This window comes from Neodiprion fabricii, chromosome 1 (genome assembly GCF_021155785.1).
Source record: "Neodiprion fabricii isolate iyNeoFabr1 chromosome 1, iyNeoFabr1.1, whole genome shotgun sequence".
In the NCBI taxonomy this organism is placed as follows: domain Eukaryota; kingdom Metazoa; phylum Arthropoda; class Insecta; order Hymenoptera; family Diprionidae; genus Neodiprion; species Neodiprion fabricii.
Window position 1 is genome coordinate 27,632,477 of NC_060239.1, and position 27,814 is coordinate 27,660,290.

At 42.9% G+C, this 27,814-nt stretch overlaps 2 protein-coding genes across 4 annotated transcripts in view; one reads left to right on the forward strand and one right to left on the reverse strand.

Moving 5' to 3' along the window:
• Window positions 1–9,534: 9,534 nt before the first annotated feature.
• On the reverse strand, window positions 9,535–26,794 carry LOC124187941 (ring canal kelch homolog). Of its 2 annotated transcripts, none has more exons than XM_046580137.1 (8): window positions 26,603–26,794; window positions 16,031–16,177; window positions 14,131–14,535; window positions 13,787–14,040; window positions 13,449–13,676; window positions 12,214–12,527; window positions 11,829–12,084; window positions 9,535–11,507 (listed from the first exon to the last, which is right to left on the reverse strand). In XM_046580137.1, the coding sequence occupies exons 2-8, from the start codon at window positions 16,045–16,047 to the stop codon at window positions 11,317–11,319; spliced, it is 1,665 nt and encodes a 554-aa protein (XP_046436093.1). In that variant the 5' UTR covers window positions 16,048–16,177; window positions 26,603–26,794; the 3' UTR covers window positions 9,535–11,316. The 2 variants fall into 2 exon arrangements, with proteins under 2 accessions (XP_046436093.1, XP_046436092.1); XM_046580136.1 differs by lacking the exon at window positions 26,603–26,794 and adding an exon at window positions 17,048–17,487.
• Window positions 18,255–27,814, forward strand: part of LOC124187935 (dual 3',5'-cyclic-AMP and -GMP phosphodiesterase 11) — a 91,993-nt gene continuing 82,433 nt past the window's right edge. The window contains exon 1 of one of the 2 annotated variants that reach the window (XM_046580116.1): window positions 18,255–18,754. The gene's annotated coding sequence lies outside the window, so the exon portion shown is untranslated. The remainder of the gene's footprint in view (window positions 18,755–27,814) is intronic. The other variant, XM_046580117.1, reaches the window with a different exon arrangement.

Genomic DNA, 27,814 nt, shown 5'->3' on the forward strand with positions numbered 1-27,814 from the left:
GATGCACTGATTTAACGTAACTATGTGAAGTGTGATGTCGTACGCTGAACTACAACACCGTCAACTGGATTGGCACTCGCCTCTTCGAGAATGCAGTTATTGAGACAAAAATGACGAAATCAGCTGCTGCGGTGTAAAAAACTCGTCGCTTTTTTACCATCGAATCTGCCCGATGATCAATTGTGCGTAAATTCAAGTGTTCCTCGTCTCATCCCGGGATGTAGGACTCGTGATAAGTTTCACGGTCGGCCGAAAAAGTGTTGTCTCGGTACACGGGGGTCGGTGAAAAAATGGCGTATCGCGGTATCGCTGTCGGTGATCTATATACAGTCCTTGATCCTTGATCCTAAAAACACCAGCCTTCACATTTCAGGCAACAAGACTCGTTTGTACAGCTAATCTATTGATAATCACCCCGTTGCCATTCACGGGATTGGAGCACGTCAATCCGTACTTGCGAATGTTTCGCAAAGGGTAAACTCAATTTTACAATGCTTAAGTAACTCGGCAGAAAGTGCTCATTATTTGAGTATTAGTCATGTTCATCTTTCTAGACGTTTGAATACGAATATCGGCACTGTTAAATACCATTCCTTCTAAAAAGTCAGTACGTGTTGTCAGGAAGTGAAAGAATTCCATTGCTCTTGTCAATTAAATATTACCAGATGGCGCCTGCCTACTTAATTACAGAATGATTTTGGGCTCGGTGGAGGATTGTTTTGTTTTTTCAATACTTTACACATGTACATACGTTCCGGCGTAACCGATCACTTTTGCCGGCGGACCATTACGTGTAATAGGCCCGTGACTAATTATTTATTAGAAAAGCACGTACGAAAGGCGTCTGGTTATACCTCGACTCTACGTATCGCAGAGCGTTGTTGAGATTAAATCTCGAACGGGTTCCTTGTCGCAGGTTCGTGGAGCCAAGGCATGTATAACTGACGGTAGACCAACGCTCATTCGGAGGTCGGTCTATACGCTGTTGGATAAAAACATAATGCGCTGAGCACTGAGGCGTTGCGAAAATATCATTTTTACAAGTTGCAGTCGTTAACCGACTTAAGACGAGAACTGGTGTTACTTATGGTTCTGGCGCAACTTCCACCGGTCTGAACACGCCACTGTCGATTGGGGTTGGTCTTTCCCGAGTTCAATTGAACGCGACTAATTAATTTCCCTCTGCTTGAACTCGTAACTCACACTTTTTGTCATACCCCGCCTGATTTGCACACCGAGTGCTAGTTGCAGCTGTCAAGTTTGCTCGTGAATCATGCGGTGGTCCGCTTTTCTCCGTCAGACTTCGATACAACGACCAAGTACCAATCGTTCAATTCTCAACATTACACGGCAAGCAATCATAGTGTAACACTGTGCCTGTAAAGGAGGAATCAAATAAATTGGGATATCTTCCTCCGTCCAGGCAGAACCCGATAAAGATATTATTCGATCTAGCTGACATAAATGCGAAAGTATGCCAGTGATTGGCCGCAAAACTCTGCCAGTAGTGATCGCTTTTCTTAAGCTCACGCCGTATAATAGACGTCGAATCGATCGCTTCCTCGAGGAATTCAAGGTGCATGGGTGGGACCGGTATCGTTGTTTGTCGCTCGGTTATTGGCTTTGATAAGCATGAGCCACATCCACCTACACGCGGCTCTACGAAGACAAGGTCTCCGGAGCCCCGGGGGCAAAACGGGGCCGTAAGTTCCGGACAGGGAACGTATTTATTTGTTGTCTACTAACACTTACGACAAATACGTATAATAGACAGTACATGCATTACGCGTTGTTGGTTGTTAATTTTCTCTATGACTCTGGCCGCAACCGACACTCTGATCCTCGCTATTGACCTTTCGGTCCTAAGCCACCTTTCGACCCTTCCAAGGTGCTCAAACTATTGACACTCACTTAGATATCCGTATCTGCTGTCACACATGACACCCTCTTACAATTAGGCTGTATCCTGTATGGTATTGGCGGAGCCCTTGGCCTCGGAAAATTTCTTGGTTCTTCGATTGATCGAAGAAAAATAAAGATTGAGAACTCGAAATCAGAGCTATAGGTACTGAAAAAAGTCCAAGTATAGCCGATGTAGTGAAAGTGACTGCGGACAAGATACTGTAATGAATAGGTCATAAGGATACAGGAGAGGAAAAAAACTCACACACTTGTGCAAAGTCAATCTTGCAGAGTGATTACGAGGCGATAAGGGGATGCTGAATAATCAGTGATTACCGAGTGCAAGATAAACTATGGACAACGAGCGTTAATTTTAGTCGGCTTCAAAGTAGAGCATGCCATATTGCGAGGGATTGCATTCCGTCGGTGAGACGCGGAACTTCGCTCGGCCAGCTAGGAGCTTGCAACAGAAAGGCGCCACCATTCAATGCGGGAATGATAAATTCGTCTTCACTATCCTTGAGCATTTACGTGTGGCAACGGCAAGTCGTTGCACATAAGGGAATTGGTTTAATATTTTATTATAAGGTTTTGCGCCCAGGAATGTCCGCTCGTATCCTGCTGCGTTACGGAGAGAGGATTCAACGAACAACTGGGATAGAATCACCGTCTGGCTGAACAAGTGAACTCTTAGCGATTGTGGCTGTTTACGGTTGCTGAGGCAGTTAATACTCTATCGGCCAGGCATTATCCGTATACCCCGCTGCTAACAGTTGCAGCGACGGTGGTATACGCACCTTTAATGTCGACTAGATGGTACAAACCGTGCGGTAGTCAAGTTCTGAATCCGGGAGCAGTAGTTGAGGACGTTTTTTTTTTTTTATTAAACTCGTTTGTTATTCCTCGTTAATCCTGTCATTATTATTCTCGCTCGCGTTGTTGCTATGTTTGCGTTGACGCAAGTATTATATCTATCAGGCGAATCAGAATTGTTTCAACTGCAACTCTAATAACCTATCTATTGGTCAAGTCGGTATTAAAAGTACCCGATAAGTCGGATGTAAAGATGCTGCGTTGACGTAAGATCGGTAAAGATTACATCCTTGATCTACGTCGACAAGACAAATCCTCATATCTTATACCGTTGCAGTTACCGTCGTTCCGACCTCATTCGAAAGAAACGTTCCCTCATATAGATCCGAGTTTTTATTACGTGTGTCTTGATCACTGGAAGAACTCAATGCCACAGTCCACTTGGACAAATCACCCAGTACAAAGGAAAAACGGTCTCCACTCACCCTGCGTGCCTGGTGCGCACGCGGCGTGATAACTTCCCCTTCGAGAGGTCAACACAGGAGGTTGTTTCTCGACTAGCCGCACAGTGAAAGCCGGATTTAATTAAATCTATAGGTCGACTCTGTACGCGTGCCGCTTATATATATATATACATATACAGGATTCGTTCGAACGTCCAATATTGTTAAATGTAAGTTTATTTTTGACGCAAAAAATATCGAGGTGTAAAAACGATGGGGAAATTGTAACGACCTGGAACAATTAGCTGTCAGAATTTGAGCGCTCGGAACACAAGTGATCCGGGAAGGGGAACGGAGACTTTAATTAGCATAAGATACAAGATCAGAAGAATGAAAGAAACAGAGTTTGAAAACGGCACCACGCATACCTATACCGCAGGTATTTATTAGACTGTATAAAAAAAAAAACACCGACTGTTTTTTTTAATCAAAATTCAAGTGAAAAATATTGTTTCAAATTACGAAAAAAAGATGCTGTCCAAGTTTCAGCTCTTGATATTAATATTTGGAGGTATCTCATCGGGATTTTCTATTTTCTATGTTATTTCAATGGAAAATAGAAAATAGCCATGATGCACCTCCATGTATTAATATTAAGAGCTGAAGCTTGGACTGCATCTTTTTTTCGTCATTTGGAACCATATTTATGACTTGGATTAGAAAAAAAAAAAGAGTCGACTTTTTTGGATACAGTCTGGTCTAGCGTTTATACTCATTCGTAATTAAACATGGCCATAGGGCCGTCCACCAGAATTGAGACGCCAGTCACAGAGTCTTAAGTGGTAAGAGCTACCGCCGACAGTATAGTAGGCAGTTTTCGAGTCAACGCCCCACACCTCGGTATTCACTTGGTGGGCGTTCATGGGCACGCAATATACGGGCGGCTAAACGTGCACGACAGATAATCGGTTTATTCAACGAAAAGACATCTGAATGTGGTCAGAAAAAACCATAGAACGAAAATATTTGTTGCGCTGATAAAATCGTCAGTTTTAATGCAATGCACCGATGATTGAAATCAATTGATATCGACACCGGTTTATTAACGGAGGTAATACCGCATCTGGGTAGTTTTACGATATGGAGTACCAATTGGATTCGTCTACGTGTGCGAATATGATTACCAAACACACGCACGGCTGCCGCATTATATATGTTCATGCGTGCGAAGAACATGCCTAGTGCACGAGCATAACCGGTCGCATGTTGCTCGGATGCTGAGCTCGATCATTAGCAAAGAACGCCGAGCAGTGTAAGCAGCCTGGGGCAATATGCACCCGGAAAATTACACCTCTTATGTTATGATCTCGCGTTAGCGCGATATGACTATAATAATTACTGGATCAAGAGTTTGTTTACCACGTATATTTAATTTATTCGTAGTAATTAAACGAGCATAGCCCCAGCTTGTAATTACGGTTTTCGAGTCAGGCGAGCAACGTTCTAACGGAATTACCTATTCAGCTTATACCTAATAGTTTGATACACTGCAGAATGTTATACTTTAAGGATCGATCGTCCAGCGTGTAACTTTTCGGTAATTTAAAGTGACGCAATTGTCTCGAAACAGGACTGGAGGCTTGATTTTTACAAATATCTAGACAGGATGGCGACGAATCGCGTGTGCGATTTTGTGTATCGACAGATGTAAAAGTAGCCATTCGTGATGATCTCCTGTAAATGAAACCTAATTTCCGATTCGGCATCGCTCAAACCGTCGCTTTGTCTCTCTTGTTAACATTAACGGAAATACCCGGGGTGTTGTGACTCCGATACTTTCATATTTAGGCATTTCTTTCCCGATCAGGGAAATCTGCGAATTGAGTCGCGGATCAGCTTGGGAACGGGGTAAGGAAACGGATATTATTCCACTGATAACGCAACGCTTAGGTTCACCTCTGAAACTGCGATACCATTCTTTCAACAAGTTCCCACGCGACCGCTAACTTTTTATGAAGCAAGTTAGTTAGGCAGATATACGAAACGATCAATGATCGACGGAGGAGGTTGTTGATATGAATCGGAGACAAAAACGACTTTTCATTGTTATCGCTGTACTTAGCTGGGAGCATTATGATTATTTTACAGAATCGATCGGGGTTTTTCAGCAGCTCGCTTTTATATTATACCGAGCGTGGTCATGTCCAGAAGCGTAACTTCCGGGTTTAGTATTTCTCAGCTGGGAATTCCAAAAAATGTCTCGCGACCATGTAGGTACGCGTACATATATTCATACATAATATCTGTATGATTGTGTGTACAACATATTACTGGCGCAATCTCTGCGATATAGATCATAACGTGACTCCGTTCCGCAAACTATAACGTAACATCGGTATGGAACTAACTCGTGAGAACGCACGGAGAAAATTAAACGTCACACATATGATTCATCTAAGTCCGTGTAATAAATTCTTATTTTCACGATTCCTAAGGATTTTTGCTGTCTCTTCGTTATCGGCGATGAGTCGCAGTAAGAATTCTTACGAATCCGTGATTGAATCTTTGTATGAAAGTAATAGAATTGGGGAATATTTGAGATCGAATGAGATACCGATTTCAATCAAAATGCCGCAGTTGTACTTCTGAACGCAAATAGCTCACATTGGTTAACGATCATTTTATTATTCTTCGAGTTATAACTCGAGAGGTTCCCCATCCTAGAAGGCGATGATGCAACTGAAACACCCTCTTTGTCATAGTCACTTATGCATTTAGACAAGAGTATCTTATCTAACGGCTCAACGTTCGTGCAATTAAAGTGTTTACATTATGCGCAATTTTGCGGCGTTTATCCGGAATGAAGTTCGTCGACACGCCAATCGAGTTGAACTGATTCCAAGTCGACTGTCGCGATAATATATGGAAATTATTCCTGCCTCGAAGAGTTTAATCGGTATAAAGTACCGAGACTGTCCGAGGCGAAGAGGCGCGGCCTCCGAATCGAGCGAAGCTCTCTTCGATCCTTGCCCTTTTCTTTCTGTCTTATTCTTGTTTAACTGTCTTTTACGCAGCGATCGTGAATAATCGAGAAAGACTTCTTGTCGTGAAACTAAAGTGTCGCACGACATGGAACAAGAATTACACACGCTATTATATCGCGAGCGTGCCAGAGAGAAACACTCGCGTGGCTCAGGATCACGTAAACGGCCTCGAAGACCACGCCCGTCAGATCGGTCGGAATATTATTGTTACTTGGACACGTGGCCGGGCATTTTATACACGACTGTGCGGGCGACCAGGACGTAGATACGGTTGAGACTAAGGTGACCACACCCTGCGCCATCTCACCAGGGCTACGAATCCAAAGGCGCCGTCCATGTTAATCGTGGTACGACCATACGAGTGTGTGTCGAAGACCCAGAATTAATAAATCGCCTGGTCGTTGGGCGGTACGATTGTAATCCGACATCACGGATAATTATTATGTACACTGTTGCGTAACATGTCCAATTTATTTACATTTATAGATCGAAGATGAAGGGTTTACGTTTAATATGCTTTACCGCACGGACCTTGACTTTGATTTTTTGTCCGTATTTATATATGTATAAGCTTATGTGGGAAAAAAAATTTACTCGAACACGTACCATTGCCGATAGATTAAGTGTGTTTAATGTTAGGGAAACATGGACTGGAAAGAATTTGTTGAAAATAAAAAACAGAAGAAATAGACTATTCACAATATAACAGCAAGTAATTATTCTGGTATGCACGGACATTGCGGAGATCCCAATTATCCCTCGAGTACCGTGTATTTCAAATACACAGTAGCTTGAGGCTTGCTTTGATATTTGATAACAGATAAGCTTTGCAAGTTGTTCTACCAGTTTTCGATCAAATCTGCATTCTACCCGTCGATGCGTACACCTACGTATAAGATACTATCTATCGTATATCTATAGCGCATCACAGCGTGCAAAGGAATGACACAACGAATCTGGTCACCGCGTTGCTGCCGTCCATCGTTAATGGTTGAGAAAGTGTGCCGATGATTTAAGCGTACGTCGCTCGCTGCCAGAGCATAGAAATCTAGATCAATGCCAGATTGGATGACTAGAGCGATTCTATAGCATTAAGAAGAGTAAAAAATAAATAAATAAACCGTATTAGCAAAATTATCTATGTCTCTGTTTAAGGGATGCAGTACAGATCTCCGTGTACCTACACCGCGGTAGAAATTAAGTTTTGAGATGAATTTAAATTCACTGGAAACATTCGGGTTAATTCGTTTGAATATCAAATCCTCCAAATTTTTCCGAGATATAATATTTCAGCCAGCTCGATTCATTTGTTTATTTATTTTCGGTGTCTTTCGTGGCGGAGGCCGACGGGCGGTAGTCAGCCTGCTCCGGAATTCTTTTGCAAGAGCGAAACCTCAACGGTGTTGCGACGTGCGGTTTGTCTGATCGGTAATCGCCTCCCCCGCGAACGAAGGCTAACTGCTATCACTCTGTTGTATTACAATGACCAGGTGTGTACTCACACTTATGCGAATACCGGCATGCGATAGTGAAGTGAGTTAGTGTAACGCTATTACAAAATAATAAGTATATAGAGTGCGAGTAGACACAACGGGGAGTAAAAGGCCAGATTTATACGTGGCTGTTGCCGGTGTGTCAACAGGAAATTCCTTACGGACGTAATGTAATGTCTAGAGTAAAAACTACATTATGTCTTATGCCTATCGAGACTTCGAAGCCTTGTGCAAAGTAGCTTCCGTTGAAATTTTAGTTAGATTGACATATGCCGAAGTGTAACATGAAGCAGCTGTCGGTCAGGCGGTGTACGTATTTTGTTTACCGGAAACGCGCTGAAAATGCTTGCCAAATGACTGGCTGGCAATAATCGGGACGTCGTGCGTGACCCAAGGTTGAAAAATTGCCGACAAGGTTGAAGCCCTATCCCACTGCACGCACGGATAAAATTGACATTTCGTTGCTTTCCACGAAATTGATCAGACCGGGAGATCACGATTGAGATTAATCAGCCCCCAACGTCAACGCGGAACCAGGAAACTCGGCGTTGGCGTCTGTACCAGCAGAGCTCCTTTATCACCGCGGGGGTTTGACATTATGGAATTTCTTATCTCTTCCATATTGTACGAACACGCACGCACGCACACACGCGCATCTTTGACGTTCCGCAAGTCAATTACCGCGCCTTTGCGTCTGTTTGTCAAGCTGACTCGATTATTAATCACTTTGAGCTGTCACTCCGTGGTGCTTTTCAGCGATATTTACGAGCCAGTTGTCGCCCCCAGGATCTAAAGAGAGATACAAATATTAAAACAAGAATGCATGGAAATTTATCGTCATTATTATTATTGTTGTTGTTGTTGTTATTATTATCAAAGATAGCATACTTCGCCGAGTTGTCTAGATACTTCTGAGATTTACAATTTTTCAGTTACAAAAAATAAATATATAATTATCGTTAATTGAATAGATTCGATCTGAGGTTCGATAATTCCCATTTCTTTTCGTACTACTTTTCGTTTCATCATAATATATAACGATTGAGAATTTTACATTTCTTTAAATAAATTATTAGGCCGAGAATGGTTTTGGCTGTTGTTTTCAGTTTATACGCAGATTTAAGATAATTGTTCGGAAAATTCTTCAATTATTGTTATCATTATTCATTATTCACATGTTTTCTTTCCCCGCTCTTCAAAGTTCTTAGCAACTTCGCGTTTTAAGCTGTACAGGAGGGACGTCATACCGAAGTGAATGTACCTATACTAAAAAATTGGGGTGATGTATGTATCAAGCTGCATAGCGTATCTTTTCTATACATAAATTTACAGCAAGATATACGTAACATAGATTTATATTAATTTTATACCAATTTGTATCGTATACACTATAGCTACACCTAATACTGACTGCTCAATCTCATAGCTATAGGTGTACATCGAGACTGACGATGAAAAGAAAATTAGAGTATTCCAGGTATTATCGGAAAGGACTGGATGGATATTAAAGAATAATTTATCCCGTCGAATAGAAAATTTATCCGAAAGTAAGATATGGTCAGTGTTTATCAATGACCGTTTAATAAAATGGAATGGTATTTGAAAGTATTTTTATGTTGTCTTCTATCTACATATTCGTACGAAAGATTTGGGCGAGTGATATATGAATCGTAAAACAGCTTACAATTAAATATAACAATTAGAGAAAATATAGACACGCAATAGTATTCGAATTATTATCGTCAAAACTACCGCCACGTTATAATAAATCTTCTCATCACAAATTTCAACTAGTACTTGAGTAAACATCATTTATACTTTAATTTACATCGGCGCGCGTCAGCTGCATTACTAATTTATTAACATCATTATTTTTTTTCCTAAAACATGGAAATAGGTAGATACATACAACACATGTAACAATTATTATTGTTCGACGAGGACTTATGTAGGAGTGTAAGGACATACCGAAACGTTTTTATATCCAATCACGTGATGTAAGAATAGAACAATCATATCGATTTATTATATACGAGATAAGAAATATAGATATACTATTTGAGGCTCACAATTTTTAAAGAGGAAAGGATTAGAGGTATTGGGGTAATTATTATTAATATCATTATGTTTACATTTTCATCTACCTTGTTTACAATTGACTGACACGCAGTCAAGAATTCTCAGAAATTAGGATTCGTCCGCGTCACCTTCCGGCTGATTTCGAGGTTCGTCATCTCTGGACGCAGGTTCGGGATTAGCGTCGGCCTCGGGTACAGAATCCTGGGCACTCCACGAGGGAACCCATTTATTCACGAACACCCAGTGTATGGAAACCCTGCCGTGATGACAATCGGCTCTCTCACACTTGCCCAGGATCTGATAGACACCGCCGACGTTGGGATTCCGTATGCAGGAGTCATCGCAGACGTGCTGACGATCGCTTGATCGATTTCCCGAACAAGCGGGAACCCCGGAGCTCGAAGGATTGCTCGACGCGTAATTACCCGAGGTCCGACCAGTGCTGGTCGAGGGCTCGCCGAGTCCTTGCGCACCGCTCGACGTTGACGGGTTCGGGTCCAAAATGCCGACGGGGGTCGCGTAGAGTGGATTGTTTACCGCATGGTTAATCCTGCCGATGTAGATCGCGGGATTTGAGTACGACAAAAATCTGCTCCTGCACGAGCAGGTTCCCGGATTTCGGCAGTGGCAGTCCCGCCTGAACGAATCGGAGAGTCTTGAGTTGATGGGGAAGCGGGCATAAAGCGAATCATCTCGGCACAAGGCGCACCTGCAACTCCTCGATAGCTGATATATGTAGTGTCTTGATCCTGCGAGGTTGGGAAGGGTCCCCGGATCCTGGTACCGGAGTTTGTCGTGGAAGTTGTTGCAGTATTGGCAGACAGCGCGGGCGTCGAGATGTCTGCAAAATTGGCACGTGCAGTTCTGACCGAGCTGATATACGTAGCGTCGGTTCGACGCAGAGGCAATGTTCTCGGTCGAGAAACAGTTCCTCCCCAGCCTGCTCAGACACGAGGGCCCCGTTATGCGCCTAGAGTCGACGTAGACGTCGCTGGGTCCAGCTACGTTTTGGGGACCGGACGTCCGGTACCGAGCCCTGCGATGCCACGCTCTATCGTCTATGCGCTCGTAGGTATGATCACCTTCCCTGCAGCCCTGCACCTCGTCGAGACGTTCGTAAATGTTTTCTTCAGGCTCGTAGTGCCGGCGGTCGCGGTCATGTCCACTTCCGCCCCTTCTTCCGGTCGCATGGTTGTCGTTCGCGATGAAATCGATCGGGTTTTGATAGTTCGGATTCAGGTTCGGGTGGCTCTGGTTTGGGCGCCGATGACCGCGCCCGACGTTCTGATGATTTTCGTAGTCCCTAAGCTCGTTCGGGTTCCGGTTCTGGTTCAGAACAGCCGCGGCAAGTTCCCCGTTCTCGTATCTCTGGCACAGGCAACGTGGCCCCTCGCAGTCGTGGCTAAGCTGGTGGTAAAGCGGAGGTGCGTTCTGCTCAGAGTGGTTGGACGGAGTGCCGCTGGGACCCGATTCCCGTAGATGATCGGTGGTCGATTCCACGTCGTTATCTACGTCAAACGGGTGTCCAGCGGCCGGCATACCTCACATCGTCAGGGTTCCCATCAACGGCTTGTCGATTATAGCCACACCGGCGTAACTGCGACCGATTCCCATGCATGCTGGCAGGGTTAACCACGTATCCGTACGCGGAGCGTACACCTCGACCGAGGAGAGATTCGACGTTCCGTCATCGCCGCCAACGACGTACAACATCCCGTTCAACGCGACAACGCCTACCGTGGTATCATAGAAAGTGTCATTTTCATTAAAGATAGTAGGTTCGGAAAAGCCGATGCTTGAAAGATCGAATGGAGGAAGGTCCAATCACGTACACAATTTTGTAGTTGCATTAAAAAACTGTAGCGTTTACTCATCATACAGTCAAATGATTGTGAAGAAGGAATTTGCGCAACTATGAACGGCAGCAACCCGTGGTGCTGAATCAACGTTACACGAAAAAACATGCTTACTTGATATACATTTACATTTCTTGTCGAAGAGTTCATAAATTTCATATTTTTTGATAAGAATTAAATTTTCGGGTATAAACTCACCGGCGTTTCTTCTACAGAGAGCCATGTCGCTGACGGAGGTCCATTGATTAGTCTCGGGGTTGAAGGCTTCGACACTTTTCCTTACCAGCGGCCCATCATGACCTCCAACGGCGTACAGAATACCGTCAAGGACTCCAACCCCGGCACCACTTCGACGTGAGGACATTTCTGGTACCGCTTTCCACTGATCGGTTTCCGGATTGTAACATTCGACGCTCGAGAGGCACTGCCGAGAGGCACCGTCATAACCACCAACCTGAAATTGTACGCGTGATAATTTGCTTTCACAAACGAAAGCCGCCAACAAACTCAACCACTCTAGTAAAATAGGACTCTCATAAAAATTTTTGGAGGATCGATGGGTGGAATTAGAACAGCGACATACCGCGTACAAAAGGCCCTTAACGACGCCGACGCCGACGCTGCTCCGCCTCGTTGACATCGGTGCAATTATCCTCCACTCGTGGGTCCGAGGATCGTAGACTTCGGCCGAGTTCAACCCGGTTGAACCGTCGAAACCACCGACCGCGTAGATGCAGTTGCCGAGGACTGCGACGCCCAGGGTTGATCTTCGAGCCTCCATGCCTGGACAGGCTGACCATTGATCAGCCGCCGCATCGTAAACATCTACTGTTCGAACTCTGAGAGAACCGTTAAAGCCTCCAACAGCATAAACTCGACCACCGAGAACGGAAAGTCCTGCGGAAACGGAGATCACAAAACATTCTTCAGACACAATTGCATTGCATTGTTTAATAATTTTTGAGGGAGATAATTGTAGTTCCAGGGTTTCGAACGATTGCCACGTTTTTCAGTATCAACTTAAACATGGTTTAAGAGGCCACATGCTGTTTTACCTTGAGGGAATTTTTCCTGTAAAATAATCCTAAACAGTTTGTTCGTAGTTTCTTGGATCAAATGCAGGTAAAAGTGCCTCTCGGAATTTGTGACATCGGTCAACTCACATCAGCCAACGCCTCTTGACTGCTACGAGCAGTTACGGCAACATTTGATTTCGTAAGGTACCGCAGTAACAGGTATTATTCACAGGTAAAAATGCTGAAGCTTGGCCTGATGGTAAAAGAATGACACATTCCCTTCTCATATTACTCTGTACCTCTACGATAATGGTATATGTTATACCTTTTCGGAAGTTATCGAGTTATACCATTCAAGAACGTTGAATTCGTAAATATTGGTTACAGGTATAACGGACTCTCCGCAAATTATTCACGTCACAGTTCGGGCCACGAACTTTAGAATAACAATCGCATCTGCTCACATAAATAAACCGCAATATTTTTTCGGTCCAATTGTCAAAACAGTTCGAATTTGTCGATGCTTTCCTGCGTGCTTCGTTTGTGTAACGCATGTTTTAGAAACTCTAAATTTAATAATTGATAAATGAGAAGTGAGCTAAGAAATGGCCCAAGTCGAAAGTAAATATGTAGGATATTTTCATGCTGCGTAATTACATATAATTAATCACCAGAATATGATCGGAATGTACAATAATCGCAGGACACTTAAGTCTGCGCATAAAGATCCACTCTTCAGGAGGACAATGGTAGAAGGGTCTTATTTGAAAGTATGACTGGAATTGAAAAAAATAAAACTTACCAGCTCTACAGCGTCGCGTAGGAAGCTCGGAAACTTGGTACCATCGTTCCTCCTTAAAATCGTAGCACTCAACGCTTCTGATGGCCTTGGGTGCTTGTCCCCCGACAACTAATAAAACCTTGGGTAAACCGACCGGCTGCCGTGGTTTGGTCCTTGCGGTTTTGAACAAGGTTTTCTGCTCCCCTTTGAGGAGATGGTACTTCAAAGCTTCGATGAGAAAGTCCTTGCCTGAAACGAATCCGTGTAAACTGAATCACTTGAAATGCTTCGGCTTCCGGCCAACATTCATACGTATCTATAGATATTTCCGGCTGTTCACTCCCACTTCAAAAACTCACACTGCAAGTTAGCTTTTAGCAGTGGTTCCTGTTCGACTCTCTGGACTAGATACTCCTGAGAAAGGAGAGGCAGCCTGACGTGCTCCATCAGCTGAGCAAGGTGGTCTTGCCTTCGCTCCAGATCGTTGTGGACCCATGATATAACGCACTCGAACACCTTCTCCTCGGACGGAACAGTCAAACGATCGCTGCATATCAGCTTGGCGACTTGTTGCGGGGTCAGGGTGAGGAACTCCTCTCCTTCGACTACCTCTCTGCACGATCGAAAGCAGAAGTGAAAGAAAGGTGGTAAGACGAGGGAACTGCGCACAATCATCATGGTTACGAGTATCTATGACCCTTACGAGAAATGTTGTTCTATGTAGCTGTCGGCGTGCGCGAGGAGCTCCATACACCCGTGGAGATCGGCGAAGGCTCGGATGCCAAGGCAGTTGGACGGATGGAGTTGGGCCTGAAGAAAGTCGCAGCACGCGTCACGGACGTCGTTTAGCTGGAGGAGATTCGCCGCCGGCAGAAGCACCTGCACGTTGTCCTCAGTGACGTGAACCTCTGCGGAGTAGACGTAGTCGACCAGGAGGTCGAGGGCAGCGTGGTCAACACCCTGCAGAGTGATCCTCTCTCGTTCCCGCTCCTCGAAGCTCGTAAACATCGCATAAAAGTACGGGCTGCACGCGGCCAACACCATTTTGTGGGCAGGAACTTCCACCCCGCCATCCGCCACCAAGGTCACGTCGCAAAGCAGGTTTTGCCTATGATCAATTGCATTTTGTGTCAAACTTTTTTTTCCCTCACCATTCCTCAGTTCTATGCCTACCCTTGCCCAAAGTTGTGATAAAATGGATCGTAGACGCGACTTCTTTCCGAAGAGGTATCGACTTTGACAGCGAAGAAAAGTTTTCCAGCCTTCAAACGGCGCCGATAGTTTTCGCGATTTTGAAAAGGGAATTACACAGTGAGCATAATATATGAAAGCAAAGTTTCATACTCCAGATATAACGACATTAGCGCTGAATTTGAGGAATACCTGTAGCGTCCACTTTTATGGTCGCGAGTAGAGGCATTATTGATGAGAATATTTGAGCTTTTCAGAGATTTAAAACATGTGAATGTTGTAAGTGCTGTTTCGAGTTTGAATTTTCCAAGATACATTCAACGAACTACATCTTCGTTATATGTGATGGGAGGTCATTCATCTAGGGGAGTAAAAATGTGATATTCCAATCTTCAAATTATTTTGTACATCGCCAGTGTCTATACGCTGCCGTTCACATTTTTTTTCTTTCACACCATGAAAATTCCAGGTTTTATTCGAAGGGTAGGAATAATGATGTTCAAAGAAGGTGTGTCACGCTGTCACAATAAGCAGTAAAATCTGTTGATGCATAAAACGGCGGTACGTGTTAAATTCTAAACTTCCGGCGCGATATAGCATCCGTCGATTACTCGAGGGTATTTCATAAATCTTTAACAAGAATCGAAAGAACGCCTGGATCCGGTCGCGGCGATTCATCGGGCTACACCGAGAATTCCAGAGAATGCTCAAGATTATTTATATCGATGGTGTAAACGAAAGATGCCACACTCCGCAGAGTATTGAATCAGTGACGTACCGAACGTTCGTAACATAAAAAAGTCTAGACCAAGAAGATCAAAAAAGCAAGGAGCAGACAAACAAATTGCACTACGCGTTTCATGCGGTGGATGACGAAACTCCTTAAGATTAGCCCGTTTGTTCACCGGAGGCTGTTCCGTTGTAATCTCTTTTTTCTCTTCAATTTATTATCATTCTATTTTTTGTGTGTTCGTTTTTTGCCCCCGAATATCGCGGCGCCTCTAAAAGTAGAAAGTGTGTAATAGTTTGCTCATTATACGCATCAAGTGACCACGCTCACATCTTCGCGCAACCGTTGAATCAGGAGCTAAATTGACGGTAATTTGTTACTGGAATCATGATGAATTAGCAAAGGTCACTGTCGGATATGTTGTTATGTCATGGAGGCGTTGAGTTGCGAAGCGAAAAGAATTTAAAAAAAAAAATTAAAAAAACAAATCGAGAAAATAATAGAAAATCTATATAAGTAAAACGTAACAGGTTGTGTACTAAAATCTTGGGATACAAATTAATGAGACTTTAAGTATAAATTTCTGCGAAAAGCAGCTTTTTTTCCTCGGCATATGCCGGATGTGTACGATCTATTAATTTTCTACGCACGGTAGACGCAAGTTATTGAATGTAAGACTTACTTTCTCATGGTATTCATCACGTCGAATGCCCGATTAGTGTGATGGTGGTTTCGATAGGGTGGTTTGTCCTTTCCATTTTCCCTCGGAATGTGTTTCTGTGAGCTCTCGTCGAGCGAATTCTGGCTTGCGTAGCGCAGTAGCAAACAGCTGAAAGTAAACAAAGTATATTTAAATGAGAAATGGAAAGTACCAAGAGTACTAGAAATGAAAAATTTCTCTATTGCGAAATTGAAACTTTTTTCTCTGCTGCATATTCGCTCATCGCTCAATATTTTTTCTACAAAAGTATAGTATACGCTGTACATAGTTGTGCACGAGACGTACAAAGTCCAAGGGTGAAGACCTTATTCCCACTCCGTCTCCCAGCAGCTAGATAACAAAAATAACTTAAAACCACGAGGAGAAAGGAGGAGGAGGGGGAGAAGAGGCAGGGGATATTTAGACAAGCAGACATCATCGCCAGACAATGATCCGTACGTTCTCACGTCCCTTTGACCAAAGATTTGACAGATATTCTCGGAGTAAGATAGATCTTCATTGTATTTCACGGGAGCATCCTACTCCGGAATATCGTTAGGAATACAAAAGTCGCCTTGGCTTTAGCTTGAAACGCGCCAGTCACGATTCGCGCAGTTAGGAATAAGATCACAGAATTTCTGGGTTTACCGTTGCACCGTACGAATGACTGTCAATTAGTATTTTCTCAGTATTCGTACACTTTTCGAGTAAGTAAACAGAGGTTACAGGTCTCGTATATCTCATACGATCCGTGGCTGCATGCGTGCGATATGCGTTGGGAACTTCGCGGTAATTTCTATTTAAGGAGTAATTTTCTGCAGCGAATTTTGCTGTTTTTGTAAGGAAAGACCGTTATTAATGTCGTCAGCAAACATGTCCGTGATGTTTTTTCACGCCAATTGTGGACACATCGTAAGAACAAGTGAGCTACGGTGAATTTCGAACGTTTGAACATGGTTTCCTACTTTCGACAGCGAGAAATAGAGAAGGAGGTCTTACCTGCCCTTGGTGTCATTTCCATCGCCGCTTCCGCTGTTCGATGATGGCTCCATGTCCTCGGTGATTCCTGATAGTACAGTTTAGTAGTCGAAAATTAATCTATAGACATTCCATTAAATACAAATACGACGAGAGATGTATGTATGTCGGATATCTCGCACGTTAAGTGCCAACACTATTTTCCGACTAAATCATCGTCTCGGACACGGAATTTCGACTATTGAACACAACACGTATTCGATACACTCTTAGAATCATCATGATATAATTTAAGCTTTCACTGTCTATCATCGGCCACTTTTTGAAAACGGAAAACACTCTCTTCAACGAACGTCGAGCCTAAAACCAAGTTTCAGCTACAGCACTACTGGTAAACACCAAAGATGGCGTCCGATGTATTTATAGATATGCGAGGGTACTCGTATCAACAAAGTTGCAACTCCATCTATTGACGTTTTCATCAAGCTTTTGGCTCCCTAAAAGCAATAGTAGATAGAACGGGACCGTCTTACCGACCGTGATTAGGCGATAGTAATTTTTTTCAGAAGAAGGTCAGAAATTGATAACTATTGCGTTAAACCAGTGAAAAAATTGAAGATCTTCATTGATTCACGTGACATCGTTTTTCCATAATAACCGAAGATTATTCTACGTCGATGACGATTTGACAACAACGAAAGAGCCGTACATACTTTACCGACTGATGATACGGTAGTAACCGAACAAGAAAATGTTTAAGAAAGTTCAGTGAAACAATTGACGGCGTCACGATCATACCAGTTTGTTTGAACGGTGTTTTTTTTTCTCCTCCGTTATGCAAATTGCAAAATTAATTGCGCTCACACGAAAGCAAAAGAACCAAGTCCATCGACGTATCTCCGCATTCAAAGAGTGCCAATGACGATGAGTTATTAATTAGAAAAAAATAGAAAGGCAAATTAATATCAAGTTCGAATGACAGCGAGGTTCATTGCGTGAAATCGCGGAGACGGCGGGCGGAAAGCAAATCTGATCGAGCGACGCTTGCCTTCAATAAATACCAAATGTACCCGAGCGAAAAAACGCTACGGAGAAGAAGCAACCGCCGCACAAACGTAAGAAGAAAAGAAAAGAAAAGGCGGAGGAGGAGGTAGACTGACGAGGCGGCTGAGGTGTGGTGGAGGCGCCGGGCGGCTGGCGTGAGTATCGCTCGTGGTCCGCGATATCGTGGAGGCTTCGGAAGGTGCCCTCATCGCGCGATTCGATAGTCACCCGGCAGCCAGCCGTGTAAGCGCGTCGCGGTATTCAGTCGGGACTGGGATACGAGTGTATTAGATGCGAAGAGTATAGGGATCTCGTATAAAAGCTCCCAGGATTAAATTTGGTAAAAAATTAAAACAACGAAGAAGAAGAAGAAGAAGAAGAGGAGGAAGACCCAAAGCCGGGAGACGATCCGCCGACTGCATCTTCGATTCGCGTCGTGGATCTCGAGGGGAGCGAACCGTTCACCAGGTTTGCTTGCTCTTCTTATCATTGGCATTCGAAGGCCGCGTGGCGGGCTTTTTAATCGGCGAGGTTTAAGCTGTTGCGCAGCCACGTATATATGTATACAAAGACACGCGCAAAAAAGTGACAGACATAACGGTGATACTGTGCGACGGAAGTTAAGCTGAAAGCCGGAAAGCAGGGAGCATCTCGGCCCTTTCTGTCATCTCAACTTTGCTAAGGGTGCGTGGTCCTTGTATGATCTGTAACGTATGTTCTATCAATGTCACGCGAAACGATATCGTGCTAACAATAAGAATCGTCCTTAGCCACGCGTACATACAGATATACAGTATACAGCGTACACCTATGTATTATAGACATATACCTGTATTACGTGTTTGCAGCGCACTTGACGTCGTGACTTGTACATATATGTGATGTCTGTTCCTCTCGTCGACGTAGTCAGTATTTTATAATTGGTTTTTTGTTCTTTTTCCACTCGCAATAAACTTCGCCTCTCGGGTTACCGCCGCCGCCGCTTCATCACACCAGTCACGACATGTCTTATTCGTTTCGGAATATGTAGACAACTACACCGCGTGTATACTTACCTCCGACTAAGGTCCCACCGCAAAATGTTTAATGAAACAGCAGGTCTGTTGTGACAAGTGCAAGGCTATTATACGGCTTATACTTGCGCGCATTTAACGGTATTTTCCAGCCGATTATCGTCATTAATCAAAAGAATTAAACTCAAAGCAACAATATCGAACGCTTCGACGCGCAGCGATGAAGTTACGCGGATCATCCAAACGTTTATAAGTTTCTGTAAAAAAAACTAGTCTACTCATTCGTGAATGAGGAAAATAATATTCAATCTTCGTATGCGCAAAGCATTGGCAACGAATCGCGCGGACTATGACTCAATTGAAACTTTCATGGTTGACTCGCGTTCCGGATAGATTCTCTTATGCTCAAGCAATGAAACAGGTATGAGAAATGCCAAACTGCGCATTTCGGGTTTACGACTCGACGAAAGGATGAGCTACGACGCCGCGCTGAAGATTCCATCGTGTCGTTTTATTATCGATTACCTACTTGTATACAATAATATGTCTTACAGGCTTCGTTTTCTTCCGGCTCAATTCACCAGTTTATTTATTTATTTTTTTTAACGATTGCTGCCACCATTTTCCGCCGCACAAAACGGCTGTATGAATTCGCGTGCAGGCCGGTTCATTCAGAAATTACGTAACCAAATTAGGAAACGCGCCACTTTGGTGCACTGAATGAAACGTTATAGCGTGTATGAAATTAACACCGTCATGGCACGCAATATGTGGGACGCTGTGTATACGCGCAGCGCATGGCACCGATCACCGAATTATTCTGACCCGTACGGTTTGCCTTTGGGATTTGCACGTATTTGCAAAATCTTTCACACTGAGTAGCTCACAGGTATTTGCGTCGGGTGGGGGACGATTAGGCTGACGAAGAATTCAGCAATTCGCCAACAGCTGCGACAAAGAAGTTGAATCAGTGTGACTTGAAACGTTAAGAGATTGCTAGAGGTGCGGAGGCCAACTTACGAAAAGGTGCCCGGTTATGGGTATGTTTTTCAATTAGCTTCCCGGAACCCCGAGTTAGCGTATACGATATATTAGGAACGGTATAATATCGAGAGTCGAGATATGAAAGGGACTCGGTGCCAATCTTCTCTGATACGGCGCTCCTTTCTTTAGTTGTTATTCGCGTAAACGAAATGTTCATAGAATATAGGATCTCGGTTCGTTGAAAATTAGGTACAGGTCATTACGCGGTTCAAAAGTTTTTTGTCGATTGGTTTATAACAAGGCGAAAAATACTAGGTCAACTAAAAAATAAAAATACATGTTATCTAATGGTTTTTACTATCTAGTCTAATTCTGAGTATTTGTTTTACCTGGCGTCACTATTTTTTACTTTGTATTTTAAACAAGTATCATATAGTAGTATCATTGTAAAATCGATTCGCATCAAATTTACTATTACAAGTACAAATGGGCTTCAAATACTTGCCGAACCTATATAGACGAATTCTCAACCAATCAACCTCTGTTATATAACAAATTTTTCGATTTTGGGGAATACAGCACCCGAAATATCCAAGCTTTTTTCACTGCATGGCTTGAACTCTTTTACAATTATGTATTTTCACGCTTAGAAAGATTTACATTTATAATCATCTTGTAAAAGCACACAAAAAAAAAATAAATAAAAAAATGAATAAACAATAGACATCAACGAATAAGAAGATAATTATTATATCGTCAGAATTATTTACCTATTATTGGTTCATCATATTATAATTATCCAACTGTTAATATTGTTGGGACTTCGTATACGATAATTGTTACTAAAAACTTTTTTTTTCCCTCATAATTGTCGGCGATATATGGGGCACATATATATAAATGCGAAGCTTATATTAAAATAAAAAATTCAAAACATGTAACACGAACGTGGTTTTCTCATCGTCAAATCCTCAAGGATTGTTATAAATAATTTACATTACTCACTGCAATAACATCGCGTGTCATTGTTTTCGATCCCAGTATAAGGGCGGAGAACCGCGGCTTCCATGCCCTTATCTGTTTTCGTTGCACTGTCAGTCGCATTTTATTTTGAATAACAAACGCCGGAAATCGTGGTTTATTAAACCGGAAGTAACGTTTGTGGTATCCCAGACATTACGCCGTCACATCATAAACAACGTATATGATATTCCTGAGTGTCCAGCGCGCTGCCTGCCGGTCCGCGATTATCCCAAATTGGGTAATTTTCGGTGGAAAAGGACGAGTGTAACGGATTCCGTATATTTCGGCCTTCACAGCTGGTGATATGTAGTTTTGAAATTGAATTGAAGGGGCAAGGTTGAAAGTTCAAATTTAAAAGTTCTCAAAGCACTAAATTCCGATTTTTTTGGTGGCAAAACTTGAAGTAAAGATATCAAACTTTGGCGAAACATCAGAATTTCGAATGGTTCGAAAGTATACAGTTCCGAAAGGGAAAATTTCCGAAAGACCAAGATGCCGAAAGGGTATAACTCCGACAAGTAAAAGTTCCGCAAGTGCGAAAATGAGAAAATTTAAAAATTAGAAACATCGAAATTCCGAGTGGTCTAAAATTTTCACTTCTGTAAATTTCTGACTTGGTGAAATTTCACCACTTTGATCTTTCTTTGCTGTATCTCATAATTTACTCTGTCGAAAGTTTATTTTTCGAAATTTTGCTCTATCGTATCTCGAATTTTCTTAATCTTGTATTTCGGAACTTTGAACCGTCGGGTTCCCAACCATTCGAACCTTGGTCGTTTCGTCAAACTTTGATCTCTTCACTCCAACTTTCTCCACCAAATAATTCAGAATTAGACGCTTTTGGAACTTTTGAAATTCCGAAGTCCAACCCCGCCCCGAAGTGAAAATAAAGTTTGAAATCTGCTAATTCACGCCATTTCAAACCGGCGTTGATCGTTGGTCTTTCATACGTCATAACTTTTCCAAACTCTTCCACTCAATTTGAGGGCTCAATAAAAGCGCTTCTACCATCATATAACGCGAAGTAACATACCATGCTATTTTTCATCGGCAATATTTTTCGACGACATCGCTTCGCCTGTAGCGCGTTAATCAGCGAGTGTCATATCGTTTAATTCCCACATTTCAACTGCAGACTAATTAAGTCTAACCGTTCAATCAGCGCGCGGTCGTCGTTAGGAACAGTTACTTATGCTGGTGAGGTGCGATCGATTCGCATGAAAACTTGGACGAATTGCATCCGCGATCGCCGTCTCCCGCAGCTGTCAATAAATACGGATATTGAGCTCGAACTTAAGGCCCTTTCGTATAAATTGCATTACCACGACGGAGCGCTTTGCCTCTGATCGCATAGAAATCCCTTCGAATTGGTTTAATCACGGGCCGGAAAGGGTTTCGTGAGATCAGAAAGGAGGGAAATTAAGACAGAGCGCGAATTGTAGACGCAAGCGGAAACGCAACATGTACATCCATCGTGGAAATGTGGAGGATGTACATAAGTGGCCTCTTACGTGCAGCCGAGAACAGACAAGGACTGTGACATTTGCCGTACAGCAATTAAATTAATAACAATATACAAAGCCCGCGACCTTCGAGGTATGCACGCGTCTTGATAACTCGTTTCGAATTCGGTTGCGAGGCTTTCGATTCCTTCCCCCCGCGGCGGTATGACGTGGGTACATATTCGGGAATGAATCCGGTCGCCCACGTGTCTTGAAATTCGATTTGGATACGGCGCGCCTAACTGCATAGGGAAAATTACGCGTACGTACCTACACGTACGTGTAGATACACGTATTACGGACGCGTGGGAGCGTGAGAATTAGATGTCCGGGCTAACTAATCACGGACAGCGGTGATCCCAAGGCTTACTCATTTGGCACAGCTGATAACCAAATGACCGGAGCAATTGACGTCAGCGTGCTCAAAACTGCGTTCAACTTATCGTCGGCTTATGGCCACGATTACCTGGAACCGCAACACGTCACGCAGGAGTCACGGACACGCTCGTCGTACGTATGCGACTTGTACAATGTGAACCGGTGACATACAGGGATCACAGCCAGGAAGTCGAATATACGCTCACGCGTCATGCCCATCTGATTACCGATTACAACTCTTGGTTATGCACATTCCAGCTGCTGTGCCCGCGTATCGGAGGGGAAAAAATAACCCGCAGGACCTTAATTGGATCGTCGGTATTCGCAATGGCGATTAATTAATTCGGAGGGCTGAAATCTCTGATGTTTTCATTCGAAACAACTATTGATCGGGGACCTGCAGGTTTCGGTCTCCGAGGACTTCCAGCACTTCGAGTCCTGAGCTGCTCGACTGCTGAATAACCGGTGATCGTTGCGTAATCACACGTAGACACGCTGCGGATATTCCGTAGAGCAAACATAACCGTCACCGATATTTGTCCAACGTGTCCGTGAGCGCGACATTGTTCCGAATTAATCGAGAAGAGATGTATAACGTATAATTCGAGTCGTTGTTATTACTGTTCGTATTTCGATTTTATCCAATCGCTGTATTATTCCGTCAAGTCACGAGTACGCATCAAGCCGATTGCTTTCACTGGTAAAATGGGACGTCAATTGTTGTTTGTCACGATTGGACGTAATTTTCCACGGATTAAGAGGATCCTCTGTCTCTCCGGCAGAGTGCTGTGGTGAAAATTGAAGAGTCTTTCAGGTTACCTGGTCGAATTTTATTAATTTCGTGTGGATACCCAACTCGGTTCGCATTTTTCGAAGACGGGAGTAAAAGGTATAAATGATATTGAATATCGATCGTGAATAGGATTCGAAGTTCGTTCGGTTGTTTCGCAATAAATCTCTGAGCACGATTTGGATACGATCTAGAAATAACCGAAACGAGTGTGACCCCGATAATCGCAAGGATTGCGGCTTCGGTGTGGATTAGAAACCTTCCGACAAATCAAACGATATCTCTCTCACGAGTCATGAAATTTGAAACATTGAAATTTGACTCTTTATACGCGAGATGTTCACACAACTCCGAATGTGCCGTGTCGTTTGCTCAAATCCGTAATTCAAATTTATTAAGATGACGTTGACGACCGTCAAATATTCCGCTAATTCGTTGTCGATCGATTTAGCGACTTTGGAGGTACTGACCTGAAAACAACTCCCACGGATGACGAAGTTTTTTTTATCGATTCCCGTTCTGTTCGCCCCGCTCAATATGGAAGTCAAGTTCTTGATCAATGGATTCAAAGCGTTAATGCCGTTGATCTACAAGCTGTAATTAATATAGTCACATTTTTAAGTTACAAGTGCCTAACTATATAGAAGCACATAGAAACACTCCGTAACCGTTACAACAGTATTATACATATATTATATACTGGTATGCTTAATGGCCTATTAATTTAATTCGTTAACAAATGTGAACAAACAAGAAGGAGAAATACTCGCGTCATGTGTATTAGTTAAGAAGCTTACGCCTACATCCAAGTAACGCAATAACTTGTGAATCATGCTCTAAATAGGACGGATAAATATAAAGCAATAGACACATCAACCTTCATCCGGAAAACATCTAATTAACTAATGACCTACGGAGCTTCTTTCAGATTGAATTCGTCGATATTACGTACAGTCCTGAAAAAAGTTACCAAAAAGGAAAGTTTTTACGGGCTTGGTGTTTGAAAGCGGGGGCGTGTCTAAAGGTTGTTAAAGTCTTTACTTTGAGAGACGCAGGCTGGCTGGCTATTCGAAAATCCATACCAAACGTGACTGTACGATAACCGGTCTAATCATTTTGTTGGTGTTGAAGATCTAAACTTTGTACAATCGTATTCAAGTACCTTGGAGTATGCCAACTCGTGCGTATAATGTACGATGTATATACGTTTTTCAGCTCAGATTTTTCTATGCTTCTGGTTTCGATGTGCACATGTAGGATGTGTAATGAGCCCCTGGTTGCGAGCCTACCGAGCACATAAATATTGTGCTACGACGATCGGTTAACGAATATTGTACATATGTATAAGTGATTGCGTAGATACGAGCCTCGGATCTCGCGGAGCAGGTTATCCCGATACTGACCGCCGAACATATTACGCACTTGTACCTCCTGCGGCTGACTACGAAAACATGCAAATAAGGTCTGGAATTGTGCCATGTATAGAGTAGGCTTGCGGCCACGCTCCGCGATAGAACGGATAAATCGATTTTGAAAGTAAAATTGCCAGCATTTTATCACCCGCTCCCGCAGCTTTTGATCTGATTTTTCATTATAGCCACCGCAAAAACCAGACCGTAAAAAGCAGAGTTTTCGATCGTAAAATTCTTTCTTCAAACTGCTAACATCCATTCGTAATAATATGAATTTTGATCCGTTGATTCATTGAGATGAGGTATATCGCTGAATAGAAAATATGACATTAAAACCAACCGTCGTACAGTTATGCCAATATAAAGAAATGCGGTATTCAGCACAGACTGTGTAGAGCACATTATACTTTGTTTTACAAAGTTATCGCGTACCTGAAGTCGTGTCCACGTGCAGCCTAGAGTCAATTAGACGCGTAAAGTCAGTGTACAGATTCACTCATACGTTACACCAAACTCCAATTCTCACGTCACTCGTAATCCGAAATCTTGCCAATCCCACGAACCGGCAACTTAAGAAAATAGGTCCCGCGGTACCTTAAGCCAAGAATACGAACTGTTTCGAAACAATAAAATCGGCAATTGCCTCCTCCGCGTTGGCCAGGTTAAACCCATACCGAATAGACGTCTTTCCCACTTCTGCCCTTGGCACGTGCCGGTTGGTTAATGGCAATTTATTTATCCTCGAGGGGTAAGCCTTAAGCCAGTTGTCCGAGGTAACTGTTATCGCTTGCACTCTTTCTCCGGAGGCCAATTGAAATAGACAAAATGAGACTCTGTATTAACTGGAATGTGAAACGATTATTGCCGGATAAATAAAAAAAGAAACACCGTCGATCGCTCGTTGCGTGCGAGCAAGATTCAAGTCTCCTTGATCGATGCCTGATTCATATACAAGGTATCCTACGTCATGGTGCACGAGTGTATGATGCGTCGACTGCGTAACTATACCTATATATATATATAACTTTTCTTTTCCTTTTACATATCCTTCGAAAACTTAGTTTTTAGTCTCAAACGAAGCCTTGTGACACCGGAACTCGGTAGTAAAATTATAAAAGGTGACTCATTCGGTTTGAATTTTTAAAACACCCCTACCGAAATATAACGAAAATTGGGAAGCTGTATTTGGTTTCATTTTGTAAATGATCAAATTTTCTATACAAAAGGTAGAGACACTGTTTGCATCAGCTTAGAACCCGGGTGAGATAAAAATTTACAAGGTAGTAAATATTTTCATGCGTTTGTTCAATGCACTCAACTTTAAACGTTCGTTTCGAATACAAAATGAACACTTAGGTGTATAATTGTCCCGACCGATTTTACAGAAAATTTTACTATCTACGAAGTGATCAAAGTCGTATCGAACTTACTGTGAATTGCTCGATAACTTTTGATACAGGTCGAGGATGTTCGACGAATAGTTGTCACAGTTTCAACTGACTGTTGATCAACGACTCAAAAGATGCAGCAGAAAGTCCGAAAATGTTGAGGTATTTTATCAGCTGTTGATTTCATGATATTCCGGTTGAGTTTTCTGAGCTCTTTCACGGGAGCCAATCAGCGATGAAAGCTTCTACACTGAGAAATATTTTATTTGTTACAGCAACTAGAAAAATTCAGTAAAACAGGTATCGTTAAAACAACTGTTTGAATATTGTTGGAATTACGAAAGACGAGGTACGCGTAACCATTTTGCACTATTGTCGATCCTTTTTTGGTAATTGCAACGCAAAATCAGTTTGTTCGATTTACTGTACTTTTTTTAATCAAACAAGGCTTTAACATCGATTTATTGTTGCACAAGCATTAAATTTTTGCAACAGTTACAAGAAAATATAGTAACAGTGATCGTAACGAGAAAGAATAGTAACGGATACTAACTAGACTTTCTGGTAACAGCTAGAGAACTAATTTTCATTTTCTACCTAAAACTACATTTTTCGATTGTGGTAAAAAATGAAAATAGTCAAGGACTGAGCGGTAACCGGAACTATAAATTTCTCTCGCTGTACTACGAATATTTTTCGTATCTTTCAAAAACCGATATGTTGTAAGCCTAAAAATTTTCACCGATCCGCATGTAAAAATGTTTCAGCTCAGGGCTATTAGCATGATTTGAAAAGTTTCGTTTAACCATGCGTGCATTATTGTAAGTGACGGAGAGCAAACGCCCGGGATCCGACGTCACCTATCTCAGCAGTGAAACACACGCCTCTTTACGTAAGTCGTGGCGTCGTAAACGAGAGGGACTCTGCTCCGCTAGTGAAATTTACATTAAACCGTAGCTTCGCCAAGAAGTGTAGTCGTACATACGCCTCGGGCACTAAAAACCGTTCACGCGGGGACTGTGACAACGTTGATCTCGAACGCCTCTTTCTCCACGACATTCACTGGGTGCATATCGCGTACGCGTACAATGTATACATTCCGCCATGTATGTTGACGCCCGAAAAACGGCTGTGTCAACACGCACGGAACTGATAACTAGCGGTCAACTCGGAGATATCGCGTATCTCTGAGCGCACGCCTACAGCGGCTTGAAGAAGCGTTAGTTCGTTATCTGCCCTAGGATAGATAACTCC